General features: G+C 33.7%; 1 protein-coding gene and 1 long non-coding RNA gene across 7 annotated transcripts in view; one reads left to right on the top strand and one right to left on the bottom strand.

Moving 5' to 3' along the window:
* The window catches only part of LOC108364878 (uncharacterized), a 41,792-nt gene that overhangs the window by 18,865 nt on the left and 5,640 nt on the right, over window positions 1-17,287 (top strand). For 3 of the 6 annotated variants that reach the window (XR_001847835.1, XR_001847836.1, XR_001847834.1), the window contains exon 2: window positions 1,484-3,200. Coding sequence is in view for 2 of the 6 variants with exons in the window: in XM_017618744.1 (XP_017474233.1) it covers window positions 1,859-3,124 (1,266 nt within the window). In the remaining 4 variants the exon portion in view is untranslated. Of the gene's footprint in view, window positions 1-1,226; window positions 1,291-1,483; window positions 3,201-17,287 lie in introns of those variants that run through there. The other 3 variants (XM_017618744.1, XM_017618743.1, XR_001847837.1) reach the window with 2 other exon arrangements.
* Window positions 9,849-17,287, bottom strand: part of LOC108364880 (uncharacterized) — a 14,535-nt gene continuing 7,096 nt past the window's right edge. Inside the window, exons 2-3 of the long non-coding RNA XR_001847838.1 lie at window positions 12,634-12,639; window positions 9,849-9,859 (exon numbers count right to left, since the gene is read on the bottom strand). This is a non-coding gene — a long non-coding RNA (uncharacterized LOC108364880). The remainder of the gene's footprint in view (window positions 9,860-12,633; window positions 12,640-17,287) is intronic.

Here is a 17,287-nt window from a genome sequence, read left to right as displayed (position 1 = left end):
CATAACCATTTACATTACCATTATCATTAGCTTTTCCATTACCATCACCATTGCCATTACCATTTTCATTACCATTACCATTACCAATACCATTACCGATAATAGGTATAATTTAATTTAATATCCATTGCTATTGCTATTATCTTTACCCATCTCGTAACCATAATCATATATATTATCATTACCACTACCATTACCATTTATCATTACCATTATCATTTATCACTACCATTACCATTCACCATTTAACATTTACCCTCTAACATCACAATTACCATTATCATTACCAATCCCATCTACTATTACCGTTTACTATTTACCATTTCCGTCAAGCATTGCCATTACTTTTACCATTACCATTACTCAACATTGTCATTACCATTTGCCAAAGGTAGATAGATATAAGGTAATTGAATTAGTTTTTGAAGCTGTTCAATGTGATAAACGATTGTAATATAAGACTAAGGTTCGGCATGAAAAATAAAAATAATTATAAATAAATATTACGTAATTTTTTTACCGCAGCTGATAGATATTTATTAGCTCCTGGGATGCACTTACATTTAAGCATTTTTCGCCTACTGAGCGCTTATAAGCTAGCTTATAGGATCCTCTTAAATTTCAGCTGTAAGCGCTTTGTGTGCGCGGCCCTTAAGTATCCACACACAGTTTTTTTTAATTATTTTACCGAAAATCAATCACAATAACTAAGAAGCTAGCTAGAACACTGAAATCATCTGGGAGCATCACGTAGTGTATTGTTTTATGCAATAATTTGGGATGACTTTATTTTTCCATTTCCAAATTCTTAAATTATTTCAGCGAGATTTCTTTCTTTAAATTTTATGTATTCCAGAATATAAAGCCTTTATCTTTTTCTGATTTCAAATGCGATTATATCGGTTTTACACTTATAAGTCAATTAATAAAAAAAAAATATTTCAAGTATTCCACCGCTGCAAACAAAGCAGGTAACGAATTAATTTTGTCCCAAAGTATTCATTTGAAAATATACATACTGGTACATAGGCGCTGCTTTCTCAATTGCTGTTCTTCTTTGTCAGTCTTGAGACTCAAATTAAGTTGACGCTGAAAGGAAAATAATCCGTTAATGCACATACACTACAAATATTTTTTTTTTTACAAAAATACGTAATACGATTAACAAGTGCAGGATTTCAAAAACAAATGAAAGCACAAGTCCTGCGTAAATTTAATATCGTATATAAACACAAACAACAAAAAATGTCTGATATACCATTTGGATCTTAAGCAAGCGCCTAAAAATAGGTAAGTATTCATAAACTTTCTCAATTTGTTTTTGCAATCGCTCACGTTATGAGTTTGTAAACTTTTAAGTTGATTGCTTTAATTTATAATTTGTTTACGCAAATTTTTTGGCAAATTTTCACACGTGTTCGCAATGCGCTGCACAAAAAATACAGTGCAATTAAAGCAATTGCTTCTTGTTGTATACTTTTAGGCTTGAGTTTTCAGCAGCAAAATTATATAGTGAAACAGCACAAAATGCTTTGATACACACAAAATAGAACAAAAAAAGATTTTAACGAAAGATAAAACATTTGAGTAACAAGCTACTAAAAAAAAATAAATAAATTCAATAAAAATCGCAATTCATCGAAAACGCCTACGCGTTAGTGCTGCCTCGAGTGCAATTTGTTTTCGTGGCCAACAATTCAAAAAAAAAAAAACAATTAGCGATTGGTTTCGGTCGCTTGGTTCTGAACCATTGCCTCTGTGCTTGTTTGTAGTCGCTTGTGTGTGTGTGTGCGCGCGTACGTGAGTCGATCAGCTGTGGCTTGTGGCGTAAAATGCCGCTGTTGGCCACCACATTATTATGATGGAGACATTCATTGTCCTTGGGCTATGTTTCATTCTATACGAAGCACTGGATTTCTTTCAAGGATGCATGCATAGTACATCACCCAATTCAACCGATCAAATCGAAGCGTATCGCCGCCAACTGGACGAGCAGCGACAGCAGCAGCAACAAGAGCAGTTCATCGCCAATTTAACGCCGCTCTTGGGCGCCCAATTGTTGGCTGCCACCTCCAACATTTCACTCTCGCCCAGCGAATCCTCAGCGAGCATCATAAGTGAACAGCTGCGCGCACAACAACAACGCGAACAGCTCGAACAGCTACGTAGCAGCAGTAGCGTGCGCAGTGAACGTAGCAATAGCGATAACTCAGCTAGCACGCCAGCGCTCCACAGCAGCGGTTTGGGTAGCACTTTTGGTTCAGCGGCTGGTAGTGGCAGCTTAAGCGCGGCTAGCGCAAGCGTTGGTAGTGTCGGCAGCAGTGGTGGTGCTGCCTTTCGGCCCGCCTATCGTAGCGTCTACGAGTCACAAGAGTTGTACGCTACCTCATCGCTGCCGCGCGACTACTACTTCCTGCAACAGCAGCAGCAGAAGAACAAACATTCGGCGCGTTCACTTTTCTCGAAATTTGGTGCCTCCAATTCGGATAATCGCATTTTTCCCGAAACAGCTTCGGTGCTGGGCGTGCCTGCGGGTGTGATTACCCAACAGCCAGTCGCGAGCGTAAATCACTTTGATTGCTTACCGCCCACGGCGACACCTGCTTCGCCTCTGGCAGTAGACTTAAAGCGCGCCATATTGAGTAAGAATAATTATAATAGCAAAAACAAAAACAATAAAAACGCAACAAACAACGAAAAGAAACGCACAGGGGGTGTGGAAAGTGTGCAGGTGCATGGTTTGGCGGTAATAGCCAGTCCATCGCGTGATCCACCCAACCCTGCACGTGCTATCGAACGAGAGAAGCCACGAAATCGTATTGCCTCAGCTGCCAACGTTACCGCGAGCGCGTTGCGTAGGCACGAAAGTGACGCCAGTTCATCGGATTGTGAATCGGACTCGAGTGGTGAGTCATCTGACTCCTCGGCATCCGCATCGGCCGGTTCCGCGTCGCTAGCCTCGTGCGGTGAGGACAGTGATCCTGGGCTAGGCGAAGAACGTGAATTCGGTCTATCAAATTCGGGTTCGTCGTCGCATGCGGACTTTCGGGAAATCGAATGTGAACGTTTGAGACGCAAGTGCGTGAGTGTGAAACGCATCTACAGTATATCGGAGAAGTTTTGAAGTCAAAGTGAGAGAAATGTGTCACGAAACGGTAAATGACTGCTTTAGAGCAAAGAGTTTGAAGTTGTAAAAAAAGGTTTGCCTGTCATCTGTTAAGAAAAATTTAAAAAATAAAGTGGAAAATGTTAAGAACAAAGATAGCAAGACAGTTGAAAAAAATCATGTATTTGCGCTTGTAGTTAAAGAGTTCCTCAATTGAATGTTTCACAATACATAACTTGTACAATAAGTAGATAGTTTGCTCATTTTAAAACCGCTTCTTTTCACTTCACCTTGCATATTCACAGAGTTCTCCTATGAAGCATATTGAAACTTGAGTATTAGCACTTTGATTTTTCAAATTATTTCAAATCACATTCATCATTTCTCACACAAAGCTAACGCAATAAATTCACATAGTTTCATATTCTACTCGCTCATTCATATAACGCATATTACTCATAGCTTAGTATTTTTCACTATATTGCATAATTGACATCTAAATCTTTAACGGTCATACAAAGTCCGGCTGTACAATCTTAATTAAGGTATCGTGATAATTTTTTTTTGCTAAAGAGTTGAAGTAAGTAAAACATTAACTACACATACTAAATATTCGAATTGCTTTTTCCTACTTATCCTACAGCCAATTAAACAGTGCACCGTAGAAGTCTTTATATGAAGACTTACAGGGCAATTATGGTAACTGTCTTTCAACTCACCACAGTCATTCGAGGGACAAAAGTCCTTCATAAGACAATTAATTGTCAATTATGGTAACTAGCTTGAAAGCTTTATTCTACCTTTCAAAAGACTTATTGAAATATCCGCTAAGCACTTTTCTGCTTGTCAAACTTTCTTAAAATTAAATGAATTTAAAGGATATAAATTTTTCTTTTGAAACAAAAAAGCTAAACATTAAAAGAAAATTAAAATAAAAAAGAAAAAGAAATTTAAATAACAAAATAAGTTTCAAAAAATTAATTAAATTAAAAACAAAATCTAAAGAAAATTATATTAAGAAGAAAAAAGAATTATTAAATAAGTTCCTAGAAATTAAGTGAAATTGAAAAATAGTTTCTTTTTAATATAATAAAGTCTATAACTAAAAAAAATTAATTAGAAAAAAAACTTTATTAAAAAATGGAAGACAAAAAGGAATTCCCGAAAATTAAATAAAATATAAAGGAAATTGTTTGTAAAAATAAAAATTAAAAAAAAAAACTAAATTTAAAGAATAAATAAAAAATTTCTAAATTAAAAAGGAGTTACTAAAAAATTAAATGCAATGAAAAACATGTTTTTATTTTTAAAATAATAAAATCTAAAGATTAAAAAAGATAAAACTGTCAAATTGGGAAAAAGAAAAAATCAGCTATCCACTAAAAATAAAAAAAAATTATTAATAATCTTTTTAAAACAATAAAATATGAAAATTAAATTGAAAAAAAAACATTATTTATTTAAAATATATAAATAAATAAAGTTGCTAAAAATTATAAGAATTCAAAAAAATTATCCTCTTATTTTTAAAATAGTAAACATATGCATTAAAGTGGTCCAGGATTTTTCCGGCATTAAAATTCCAACTTAATTTTTTTGGACCACTCTAATATGCATTCTAAAAATAAATAAAACATAATTAAAAACAAAAAATTTAAATTTAACAAAAGAGAAAATTTATAAAACAGATTTCGGAAAAATTAGTGTTAATTTTTAAAACAGTGAAGTCTGAAAATTTAGATAAAAAGGAAAAAACATAATTAATTAGAACAAAATATTTATTGGTTGATTTTTCTGACAAGGTGGTAAGATGATTTATTTTGGAACTAATTTTCGTCATGCCTTGTCAAGCTTGGTTTGCAGACACAGATAAAAAATAAATCAACAAAATATTAATTAAAAAACGAAAAAAATGTAAAAAAGCTCCAAAAAATTAAATTAAATAAAAAAATATGTTGCTTTTTATGAAAAGGAAAAAATAAATTTAAAGAAGTTTTGAAAAATCAGATAAAATTAAACAAAATATTTTTATTTTTAAAATATAATAAAAAAATAATAAAAAAAATAAATACAAGTAATTTTTAAGCAAAGCAGAAAACCGACTTCAATTCTCATAAATTAAAAAAATCAAAAATTGAAAAATTAAAAAAAAAGTTTTTTGTAAACAAAAAATATAAAACTTAAATTAAAAAATTTGATTAAAAATAAAAGAAAGAAATAATTTTTTTTAAATACTAAATAGAATAAATAACATATTTGCCCTTCTAAATCACTAAAAACTAAAAAATAACATTCAAAAAGAAAAACAATATAAAATGAGAAAAGCAAATAAGCTTTTAAAAATTTGATAAACTTAAAAAAATTACATATTATTATTCTTTTTAGAAGAATAATATTTAAAAATTATAGAATATTAATTGAAAAATCAAAAAAAAAAAATCCGCTGGCTCGACCTAGGACCCCTCGAATGGCATGCTTTGTTCATTTGCTTTCTAGGCAAGGGTGATGTTTTTGTAAGACGTTCGTGACAGAATAAATAAATTCTTTCAAAATATCTTGCCTACTCAGTTGTTTTACAAAAGACTTTATATCTCAGCCAGAATTGCTCTGTTAAGGTGTTTGTTTTCTGTTATAGGATGGCCAAGAAGCCTAGCTCCTTCACGGGGGTTTACCCCGTTCATTGGCTATTTAAATAATTTGGTTACTTAAATATTGTTCAAGGGGTGCCATTGATATGCCTTACGAGTCCGTTCTGGAAAAGATGTGGGTAGTAGAAGCTTTCCTTGCAAATTTTATAACTTTTGCAATTCCCTTTAACATTTATAATGGTAATATGAGATAAATTATTTTACAGAGATGTACGCCATTCGAAAAGGAATTTGCATTGTATATCTGTGAGTGTGAAGCCTTAACAGCTTATTAATATTTTGATGGTAGTTAGTAGGGTTTATACATATTTGCTCAAAGATCCGGCTTTCTACTAAAAACTTTATTTACTGTATATAAAATGGTTCTTATTTATAATGCAGACTCCAGCTGTATGTAGTCTTATCGACGAAATAAAAAATATTTCCCATCTAATAACTGTTACGGAGCAACGTTTTTGCTATAAAACTTATAACTGTTATGTCCCTGGTAAATATTATTTGTTGACACTTAAACCAAAAAATGTTACTGTCATCCGGTATAACGAACTTTCCGAATAATGAATTTTCAGGTTTCTTTTAATCTGCTTTATATGCATATGCTCTAAGAAAACCTCCAGGCAGCTGAATTGTTCTTAGCAACAGACTTGCAAGATAACAGAGTTCTGGCCTGACTATAAAAGGAAAGCAAGGACTACCTTATATTAGAAGGTACTCCCTAAAAGAGAACAAATAAAGTATTTAGCATTTCCTGGCTAAATGCCCAAGTTTTTCGAAAGTTTAAGTACATATGTAATATAAATCAATAGAAATTTATGTAGCAAAACTGCTTAAATATTTATCAGGAACTCCCATAAGCGAAGTCCAGGTAAATTTATCATCTACGCAAGCCGATGAAATTTAATAAATCAAAAAGATGCAGTCAAGCAATGTAGAGTTTACATAGAAAAAACATTGCACTTGAGAAGTCCATCAAAATTATGCCAAAAAGCGTTAAATGTATCCAAGCCAGCTACTAGCAGGCACTGCAACCAACGTATACTTGTTTTACCAATAACATTTTTACTCCGCTCGAGCTCCAGCAGTAATTGGAAACATAAAAAAAAATTATATATTATATGGTTTTCCTTGCAACAAAAATACGTCTTTAATGTGTTTGTGAGATTTGATGAAGAATATCTCCAGCGTTAGATCAGCAAATTTTATGCTCACTCTGTGACATCCAATTGAACGGCTGGCTACACGGTTCAGCTTTGCTACATTTCCAATTTTGTGTCTATTTGTTAAGCTCGGCATTTAACGTGGATTTAGTGTTGCGAGTTTTATACATACTTACGTATACGTATACTTCAAAACATTTCGATTCATACCTCTGTGGTATTCGTGCTTTGTGTCGGGACATTGTGACGCCAGTATTCGGCGTCAAATGGCGACAGTAACAAACAGCAAAACAGCGACAATACTAATACAGATGATGAAAATAAAGATGAATGCTTGTTGTATATGTATGTATGTACATTAGGATGGTCCAAAAAAGGTTAAAATGTTAAGCTCTCATTACTACTTAGAACTGCTATATATTTCACCGTGTGACAGTAAATTTCAGACACAAAAAAATGAATATATTCCTGAAACTATGGTTAAATTATAGTAAAACTTACGGGCCACTGCTTAATGGGAAGGCATGCTAGCAGAATGGGTTTGCCGGCTAATGATTTCTGCCGTGTTTGCTGCGACGAGGACGAAATCGAAAGTATGGAACACTATCTCTGTCATTGCCCCGCCCTCATGTGGGCGAGAAGACGCTCATTTCACCACCACCGTTTTGATTTTCTTGCGGATCTTAGTGAAGCAGGCATTTACGGATTCTCGCGCTTTATAAACCTAACCAATGGTTCCACTTCTAGGCGAACGGATGGATTCGAATTCGAGCTCTCAATCGGTATCAGAATGGACCCACTGGGTCTAAATGTGCCTCTCTCCTATGTTGGATGAAGGCAGCCGCTTCAACCTAACCTAACCTATAGTAAAATTGCGTTCTTAGTTTCTATCTCTGACGTCGGTATTTTTAAAAAAAAAAAATCGATGCAATGTAAGATAAGAGTTGGATACCATATAAAAAAAAATCTGTAGAATTATAACAGAATACATTTTTTGATGCACAAGGACGAATGGGTATGGGAAATGTCCTTTAAAAACTTTGTGCTCAAATATCCTAGAAAATTTTCAATATTTTTTTTTTCAAAAAATTATTGTTTGAGGACTAATATATGCACGACCACACCGTAGAATTTTTTCCCCCCTTATGAAATTCATGGACTTTGAGGCAGTTCTAAATAACGTTTTTTTAACACAAAAATGCTGGTATTCTTTTTATAACATTAATCTCTCGCATCTATTGTTAAACCACCCTAATTAACATACCTGCATGCATACGTACTACTAGTACGACAAAATAAACGTAATTTTTTCCACTCGCATTCGTACCCATACCATAACAACAGAAGTCGAGGATTTACGCTGATACACGGGCATAGGACAAAAATATCAGAAACAAGCAAAACCTACAAAAAAATAAATAAAAACAAGCGACTACATCAAACCCTTTTGAAGTCACTAGTTGTTTCTTTGGACAACACTTTTTTCAGCATTTGCTCGCTGCTGGAAAAATACAATTTTCTAGCTAGATGCGCTTACGGGAAAAAACGGTGGATACGATGCTGGCTGCGGAGGAGGCAATAAACTGATTGGGTAAATGGGGTTCAATGTAGAAAGCACAAACAATAACAGAACTGATTGCATAGAAAACCGCTACGAAACTAACGGCAAGTCGATAATAATGCCAGCGGCGGCCACAGTGGACGCTGTGCACTTATTCAGAGGAGAGTTAGTGTTGAGCGGGGCCAAAGAATTAGTGGAATTAAATTCTAACAAAATTATATAGCACGTGAGAACGACAGAAAATGAAGAAGTTGGCGAACGAAATAGAGAGAAGGAAGGAGTAATAGCATGCTATTGATTCTACAGTGATATATCCGAACAAAAATAGTACGTAGAATATGGCAACTAAAAGTAATACAAAAAATGTGAGATGGCTAAGAAAATGACGTAAAAAGATTTATTTATAACTCAGTAATTCTATACGAATTTGAAGTTATACACATAAGTACATACGTACATATATCTAAAGAACTGAAATACAATTTTACACAGAGAAAAATGTAGCGTCAAATGCATTAGTACGGTCTTCGATGACTTGACTTACATACTTACATACATACATACTGGTGAAAGTAATGGAATATTATGCAGTTTATTGAAATTTTAGGAAAATCTGTATCTCATCGTAGTTTGTAGTTGCCTTTCTTATTAATCTATATTTAGCTCTAAGGCTGTTTTTTTAACTCAACGTTCAATTAATACCCTCTTGGCTTATTTATCGGAATTTATTAGAAAGAAAAGTATGTGTAGAAATTTAAAAATATCGAAAAAGTAAGAAGAATGAATGCCTTTAATTATCCTTACATGACCTTATAATAGTAGCACATTTTGCTCACCACCAGTTCATCTTCACTGCTTGTAATTGGAGATAAAAAAAAAAATCCTCTAGAACCGAGACGCTTGCTCTACCAATCACTCCATTGAACTAACCACATAGATTAGAATAGTTACGCAACAATATCTATTCCCCAAGCAGTGACGTGATTATGCACATTCCGTGTCTACTTTAGAGCGCTCTCTTGTTATTTCGCATCTCCTGCGGCCTTCTCATTATGTCTTGATTCAAGACCGATAGCAATCAATATGGTAATTGCATGTTGCAATAGAGCAGGAAATGCAAAAGGGTATTGAAGAAAAATGCTGAAAAGGAAGAATACTTATGGCAAAGGCTGAACAAGAAAAAAAAACACACATAAATATCACTCATCAGTGGCTATTGTCCGCATCGCTGCTTAGGCTGCCTGTTGTCCGCTGCCTGGGCATGGCTATCATGGGGAACCCGTAGTCTTTTGCTCTTGTAGCCATTACGTTCTGTAGCTATGCTTTGCTTGTTGTTGTATGTTGAAAATAACATAACGTACGTTTAGCTGAGGCTCTAAGTAATATTCTTTATTTTATGCGAAACCATTCAACCTCGCAATATCTCTTGGTAATCGCATGCTTGCATAAATAACTATTCACTCTTTTATACAAATCGTTCAATGAAATTTCTTCATAGGATGTAATTAGTATCCTTCGTTGTCTTTCGGTGTAATAAGGCAAAGCATCTTTACGTGAAAGCGTATTAATTTCATGCGTGTGTGTGCAATAAAATTGTGTAAGTGCTATGTATATATATACATATATATACATATATGTGCCTTCAATGGTACCCTCTGCGTATACGTAACCAAGCTAAAGAGTACTCTTTGATTGAAAGGCTAAGGTATAGAATTTCATAACAACTTATTGATGCCTGAATTTGCACAAGACTGTATTGGAAATCCAGCTTGTAAATAAGGAAGTGTCTTTGTACATACATATTTACAACATTTCTGTAAGGGAATATGCTGCATTTGTAATATAACTCAATGAGCTTAAATACGTGGGATTAATTAGTGCTTCTCCTGCACATGGTAAAGATTATTTGTATCACTTTTGAAGATAATTAAGTCTTCCTGACACAATCTCATGTTGGATACTGTGAAATAAAAGTGACGAGAAATAGAAAATAGTTTGGCAAAGCTATTGGTCGGCTAATGTTGTATAAAAGCAAGAACTAAATACTTCTATACGAATTCACAAACTCAATTTTGCGAGCCTTAAGATTGAAAAACATGCCAGCAGAGAAGGAATTGAGTATCAAGTAAAAAGCAAACTAGCAAGTAAACGTTTATTTTATTATTTTTGCAGTTTGCTTTTTAGGAAAAAGAATCCTCTGAAATCACAAAAAGCTAATAAATAGTTATCTACAAAAAGTTTCAAACTTATGAAATACCCCAAATGAATCCCTGAAATTTCCTAAAACTACCAAAAGTCATCCCAAACCAACTCTTAGAAAATCCATAAAGTTCCAAAAATAATACAGAAAAAAATCGACGAAAATGCCAAAAATTCTAAAGCTCCCGAAAATAATCCCACGAAAACATTCGAACAATTCCAAAAATAAAACGAAAAACTCCAAAAACTACCAAAGTTAAACTTAAGAAAAAAGATACAATTCCGAAAACAATACATAAAAATGAATTTGAAGAAAATTCCGAAAATTCAGAAAGCTGAAGAAAATAATCTCGAAAAATTAATAGAATTAAAAAAAAAAACAATTTAAGAAAATTTCGCAAAACCACTCAGTATTGTTCGANAAGAATTAAAAAAAAACAATTTAAGAAAATTTCGCAAAACCACTCAGTATTGTTCGAACATTCCCTGAAAATAGTCCCGAAAAAAGCCAAAATAAATTCAGAAAAATTTCAAAAACTGAATAATACTAAAAAGGAGTTCGAAGAAACTCACGAAAATATACCCGTAAAGGCTTTGAAAACATTCCGCAAAATTTGAAAAAATCTATACCGTAAATAGTTAAAAAATAAATTCCGAAAACTTCCGGAAAGTAGCCCCTGAAATATTCGAAGCAAATACCAAAACCAACCTGCTATCTGCTAAAAATATTCCGAAAAATTAAGAAAACCCCAAAAATGCTCTCGAAAAAGAATCAGAAAATTCATAAAAAAATCGTAGAATGTCAGGAGTGATTCCGAGAACTGCGAACTAATTAAAAAAAAATGAAATCTCTTAAAAATTAAAAAAAATACCGAAATTAGCTTAAAAAATGCCTAAAACTTCCAAAAATAATCCCGAGAAAATCGTAGAGAAACTCGAAAAATTCCAAAAACTGGAAATTTTCCGATAAAATTTCAAAGAAAATTCTGACAAAAGTCTTTAAAATCCTGAAAAATAATTATTCACTTTCGCTCTTTTATTAATGCCTAAAAATATATTCAAAGTCACAGTTTTTTAAAGGCATGAAGAAATCATGTTCCATAATAAGACAAGTTTCTTATGACACTTTCAAAAACGGCTCGAAATCTATGGCATTTTGCATTTTTTACTTTAAAAATCTAAAAACAATTTTCAGTTCCAACATCTTTATGGATGTAAGTTTTTTCTACATTTCTCTCTCCCTTTTTAAACTAAGCACTGCAACTTTTGCTCACACCTTTCAATATTTTTTTTCAATCAACAAATTACTTGACTCATATGTTGTTTGAAAAGTTATTAGAAAATAGCCTGTGGCCAAAAGTAAATATTTATTTACAAGTAGATTACCCCAAGGAGTAGAGTGTTTTCCTTCCCTTTTTTAGAATGCGTACATTCCTTCTTTATTGACCACTGACGCATGTGGACCGCAAATATTGGCAATACAAAACATAACTTGCCATTAACGTCACATAACATGAACCCAAATTAACAATAAAATTTGATTTAACGCCATATGCGTGCTGAATACTTGTAGATTCTTTGGTGTTAAAAATTATGTCTTATTTATTTTCGTATTGGTTTTCCAAACAATCGCTGCATTTACTCAGGGGACTCATATGCGTAGCTTAGCAAATATTTTTTTAAAGCAATCGTTATGAAAAAAATTAAAAAAAAAAAACGGCTGTACAGTGGACACATACCTACTATGTAGACAATTTTTCATCGAAAAGTTGCAAGAAGCTCAATTTATTTTAAAATTACAGAGTTTAGTAATATTTTTATTTTTTTTTTGCTGCAGGTTTGGCTAAGTGGGGTCTGTGAATTGGTGCAAACATTGGCCCAAAAGTTGTCGCCTTCTCTTATTAACGCCCTTTCAAACTTCACTATGTTCGCAATGTTGATTTTTAAGAATAAAGAACATACTTTCTACTAAATATGGTCTGCCTCAAAAGAGTTTCCTCTATGTACATCCAACGAGCGAAATTATTTCCTTGTCAACAGCATAAGAAGATTTGTGTCTGTGGCTTTTTATTGAAACAAAAAAATTTGCAGTATTGATGCTGCATCAACGTTATATGCGTTTTTTTAATGCGATAAATTGAATTCGATTTAAGAAAAAATTTAACCCCATTGTAATTACATTACAAATACATAAGGGTTTTTCGCATCTGTGGCAATTTGGCCTCAAATTACAACCTTGTAAATAATTTAAATAATTTTTTGGAAAGGTAATTACGTTACTTTTCAAAGGCTTTTAAGCACTCTACCTTCTTTGTGCTGCAGTGCACTGGTTACCTTTTCTGTGGGCACTGAATATTGGAAAAAGTTCCTATCGTCATCCGAAAATTATCGATGCAACACACAGGCCATAATAAAAGAGTCGTAAATCATTTTGAAAAATGATATGCCGCATCGGGTCTTGTTTCGTTCCCTTAACAGCAAAAAGTGCGCTCCCCCACTCCGAAGGACCTGGGTTCAAGTCCTGGTCAAAGTAACATCGCCAAAAATATATAGAAAAGCGTTTTTTCTTAACAGCTGTAGCTCCTTGGTAGACAGTGGCAAACCTACGAGTGAAAGTTTGATTTATATGGTTTTTCTTAAAGCGTTAACCATATTTTTATGGCTTCAAAAAAAAAAAATTTAACTTTAAAAAGATTGCAATTATTTTATATTTGACTAAGGAGTTAAAATTTAAATGCGTAAAGCCGCCGCGAGCTGTCCCTTTAAATCCTTGTTCTTAACGGAATTTCGAATGCTGGCTTGGTAATCTTGTTCTGTGCTCAGCTCACACCCTAAGATCAAAGGTGAAAGAAAATAATAGTTAGTATTCTATTCAAATATTTAAAGTTTGCCTTGGCTTAAAAGCTACATAACCCAAAAAACTGATTGCCTTATTTTCTTATATCAATTTAAGATTATAAAACGGAATGAAAATGTAGCAAAATTGATGACAAAAGTTTCAAAATAACTTTTATTTTTATTTTTTTCTGGACAAACTTTTAGCTACTCATAAGTATGTAGCTACTCAAATACATTTTATCGTCCGCAGTAAGATAGCGTTGGTAATACAAAAAACACATTTGTCTTTCAGCAAGTAAAGAGCGAACAAAATGAAAGGTAATTTAGTGACCTCGTTGACACCGAATAAATTCAGCATATCCGTTTGCCAATGAGAAAAATGAGAAAAAAAAGCATTTTACTTTTCGCTTTAATATTTTTTATAAGTTTTCTTTAGAACATATTTCGTCAAGCAGCAATGAGAATGCAAAAGGGGAACTTTTCGGCAAGCTGAAAAGCATAAACATATTTTTTAAATGTATGAAATTTGTGGGCGGTGTCGTAAAAGAAATACTTTCTTACCTTTGCCAACTCACATTACCACTCAGCAGCGCGCGTAACCATGACGAAGCGTTGCGTATTCTCGCGTACTCACTCTTATCTCTTCTGCTCTTCTCTAACCAAAACTTTTTCTATACTCTGCTTCGTAGCTTTTTTGTAGCGGATTCTGTTTTTTTTTTTNCATAAAATTTGTGGGCGGTGTCGTAAAAGAAATACTTTCTTACCTTTGCCAACTCACAATCCCACTCAGCAGCGCGCGCAACCATGACGAAGCGTTGCGTATTCTCGCGTACTCACTCTTATCTCTTCTGCTCTTCTCTAACCAAAACTTTTTCTATACTCTGCTTTGTAGCTTTTTTTTGTAGCGGATTCTGTTTTTTTTTTTTTTATCTGCTCCGCATTTTTGTCTTCCCCCTTTAGTCTTTCTTTCAGCTTCTCCCACATTCTTCAAATAGCATTTTCTTATCGTTTCAGTTGATCGCTAAGTCCAGAGTTTCAGAAGTTGCTCCTACTGTTCGAATGCATTGTGTGCGAGAAAGCGGGTGTTTTTTGGCGAAAAAGATAAATTACTTTTGTGTTTGTGTTTTCTTGCGTATTTTTGTCATTGTTATTATCGCACATTGTCTGTGGGTCGTTCGGTCTGCCGGTTGGTCTGTCGGTGTGCTTTTCGCGATATGTACCTATAACCTTGCGTGTTCGCTAAATGTGCGTTTGTGTATGTGAGTTGTATAAATAATAATAATAATAATAGATTGGCGCTTACACATATGTTAGTGTTTGGCCGAGCTTCTCCTCCGATTTGTGGCGTGCGCCTTGATGTTGTCACACAAAGCGGAGGGACCTACAGTTTTACGCCGACTCCGAACGGCGATTGTATTTTTATGAGAAGCTGTTTTTCATGGCAGAAATACACTCGGAGGTTTGCCATTGCCTGCCGAGGGACGACCGCTGTTAAGAAAAAACCTTTTTTCTATATTTTTGCGATGTTGCTTTGACCAGGGTTTGAACCCAGGCATTGTGGAGTGGAAGCGCGCACTGCTTACCACTACACCACAGCGGCCGAGTTGTATAAATAGTAGTATTAATATTAAAGTATGAATTGTTGTTGTTCGTTACGTGTGCAATCGCTAAAGCGGAAGCTTCCATTGTTGTGAATGTTTAACATCCGTTTAACATCAATTTCATGCTGATACAGTTACTAATAAAGACGTCCATGTGTGCGTGCGAGTACTATGTGGTAGTTGCTCCGTAACTCTTTAGTAGACAGCAGTCAGCAGCCTATCTGCGTTTTCATACAAGTATATAGTACATTTCATGGCACAAAAAGGCACATAAACCGTTGCGTACGAGTATTTGCACATTGAGCCAAATGCATGTGTGTGCATGCCTACTGTTATCACTATATACATATTCTTTGAAATACAACCTTTTGGCTTTAGCTTGAGCCCTCTTAAGCCTCCTACGTTATTCCTATGCGATATCTTCCACCATCGAGGTATCTTTACATATTTGTTGCTGGTAGATATCTACTTCCCAGCTACGTATGTAAGTATGTGTGTGCATGTTTGAATGTGAATTTACTGCCATTTTACTTACATATTTTCTATCACATAAACCTACACCGTTATTACCATCTCATACTTTGTGGCGCTCTGAGAGGACGACATCGCTGATGCGTACATCCTTTTCAACTGCGTGATAATCATTTTAAATTAAATCATAATTTTAAACACATTTCCGCTGACGTGAAAACACTTACTTAACAGGAAATAAAAGTGAAAATATGTCTCCCTGCTATGGCATACATCTATATTTAGTTATACATTTACATACATATATTTATAAGTATGTATATATAGTACAGTATACAGGTATACGTATGTACGTATGTTTTTTTTTATGTTGCCACTAGCAACGTAGTTGGAAAAACCGCATATTATTCACGCCTTTTTGAATGTTAGAGAAATGACAGGAAATTTGCGGTATATTAAAAAGTGCCGGTGGGAAAATTATAAGCTCTAATTTGCGCTGGTTATTATGTAATGAACTTAGCAAAAATACACTAATAAAAAACAAATTTCGTAGAGGAAGTTTTTGGTTGCATATGTTTTGAAATTTAGGGCTTCAAACAAAATTCATTCGGCAAATTACTAGCAAGATGCTAAACAACAAAAAAAAACAATCTATCTACTCACGCATAAAATTACAAATTCAGTCGCTAGAACTAAATGGCTGAAATTTGAAATTTGGCATACAATTTTGGTAATTGAAAACCAGAACTTAATTTTTTAGGAATTAAACAACTGGGCATATTTTTCTGGTAATTTAAATTTAAGTATAATTTTTTTTGGTAATTCTAGAATTAGAAAAATATTTGGGTATTAAGAAGCCGGGCATATGTACGTTATTAGGCAAGCAAAACTTGGAATTTAATTAATTAATGGTAATTTAAAAACTACATTTTTTTGGACATTTAAGATCTAGGCATATTTATATTTTTGATCATTTTAAAGCTGGACATAAATTTTTTGGCTATCTAAAATCTGTTTCAAAAGTAGTCTACTTTTTAGATCACTTGAAAACTAAAATTCAACAACAAAAGACAAGACATACATTTTGGCCATTCAAAACCTGGACATACATTTTTTTTTTGTAATTAAAGAAGTGCACGTCAATTTTTGGTCACTTAAAAATTGGGCGTGAATTTTAATCATGCAAAGCCTGGACTCAAAAGTTTGGTAATTTAAAAACGAGACATACGTTTTTGTGCATTTTAAACCTAGACATAATTTTTGTTGATGCAAAACCTGATCTTTGAAATTTGCTTATTTAAAAACTGGACAGGCATTTTTACAAATGTTAAAAGTAGACATAATTTTTGGTTATTTGGACATAAAATTTTAAAAACTAAACCTATATATTTGGTCATTCAAAAACAGGGCATACATATTTGGTTATGAAAAATGTGGACATAAGTTTTTGGTAATTTCAAAACCGAACATAATTTTTTCAGTAGATGGACAACTAGACACAAACGGAAAAAAATGTATGTTCACCGATTCTTCTTCTTCTTCTTATTTGGCGCTGTAACCGCCTAAGCGATTTTGGCCGAGTCCAAAACAGCACGCCAGTCATTTCTCTTCTGTGCTAACTGACGCCAATTGAAAATGCCAAGTGAAGCCAAGTCCTTCTCCACCTGGTCTTTCCAACGCAGAGGAGGCCTTCCTCTTCCTCTGTT

Source organism: Rhagoletis zephyria, unplaced genomic scaffold (assembly GCF_001687245.7).
Source record: "Rhagoletis zephyria isolate East Lansing unplaced genomic scaffold, Rhagoletis_zephyria_1.1 Rzeph_scaffold_01696, whole genome shotgun sequence".
In the NCBI taxonomy this organism is placed as follows: domain Eukaryota; kingdom Metazoa; phylum Arthropoda; class Insecta; order Diptera; family Tephritidae; genus Rhagoletis; species Rhagoletis zephyria.
The sequence above is the reverse complement of the archived record's forward strand: the minus strand, read 5'-3'. Positions and strand labels throughout refer to the sequence as shown.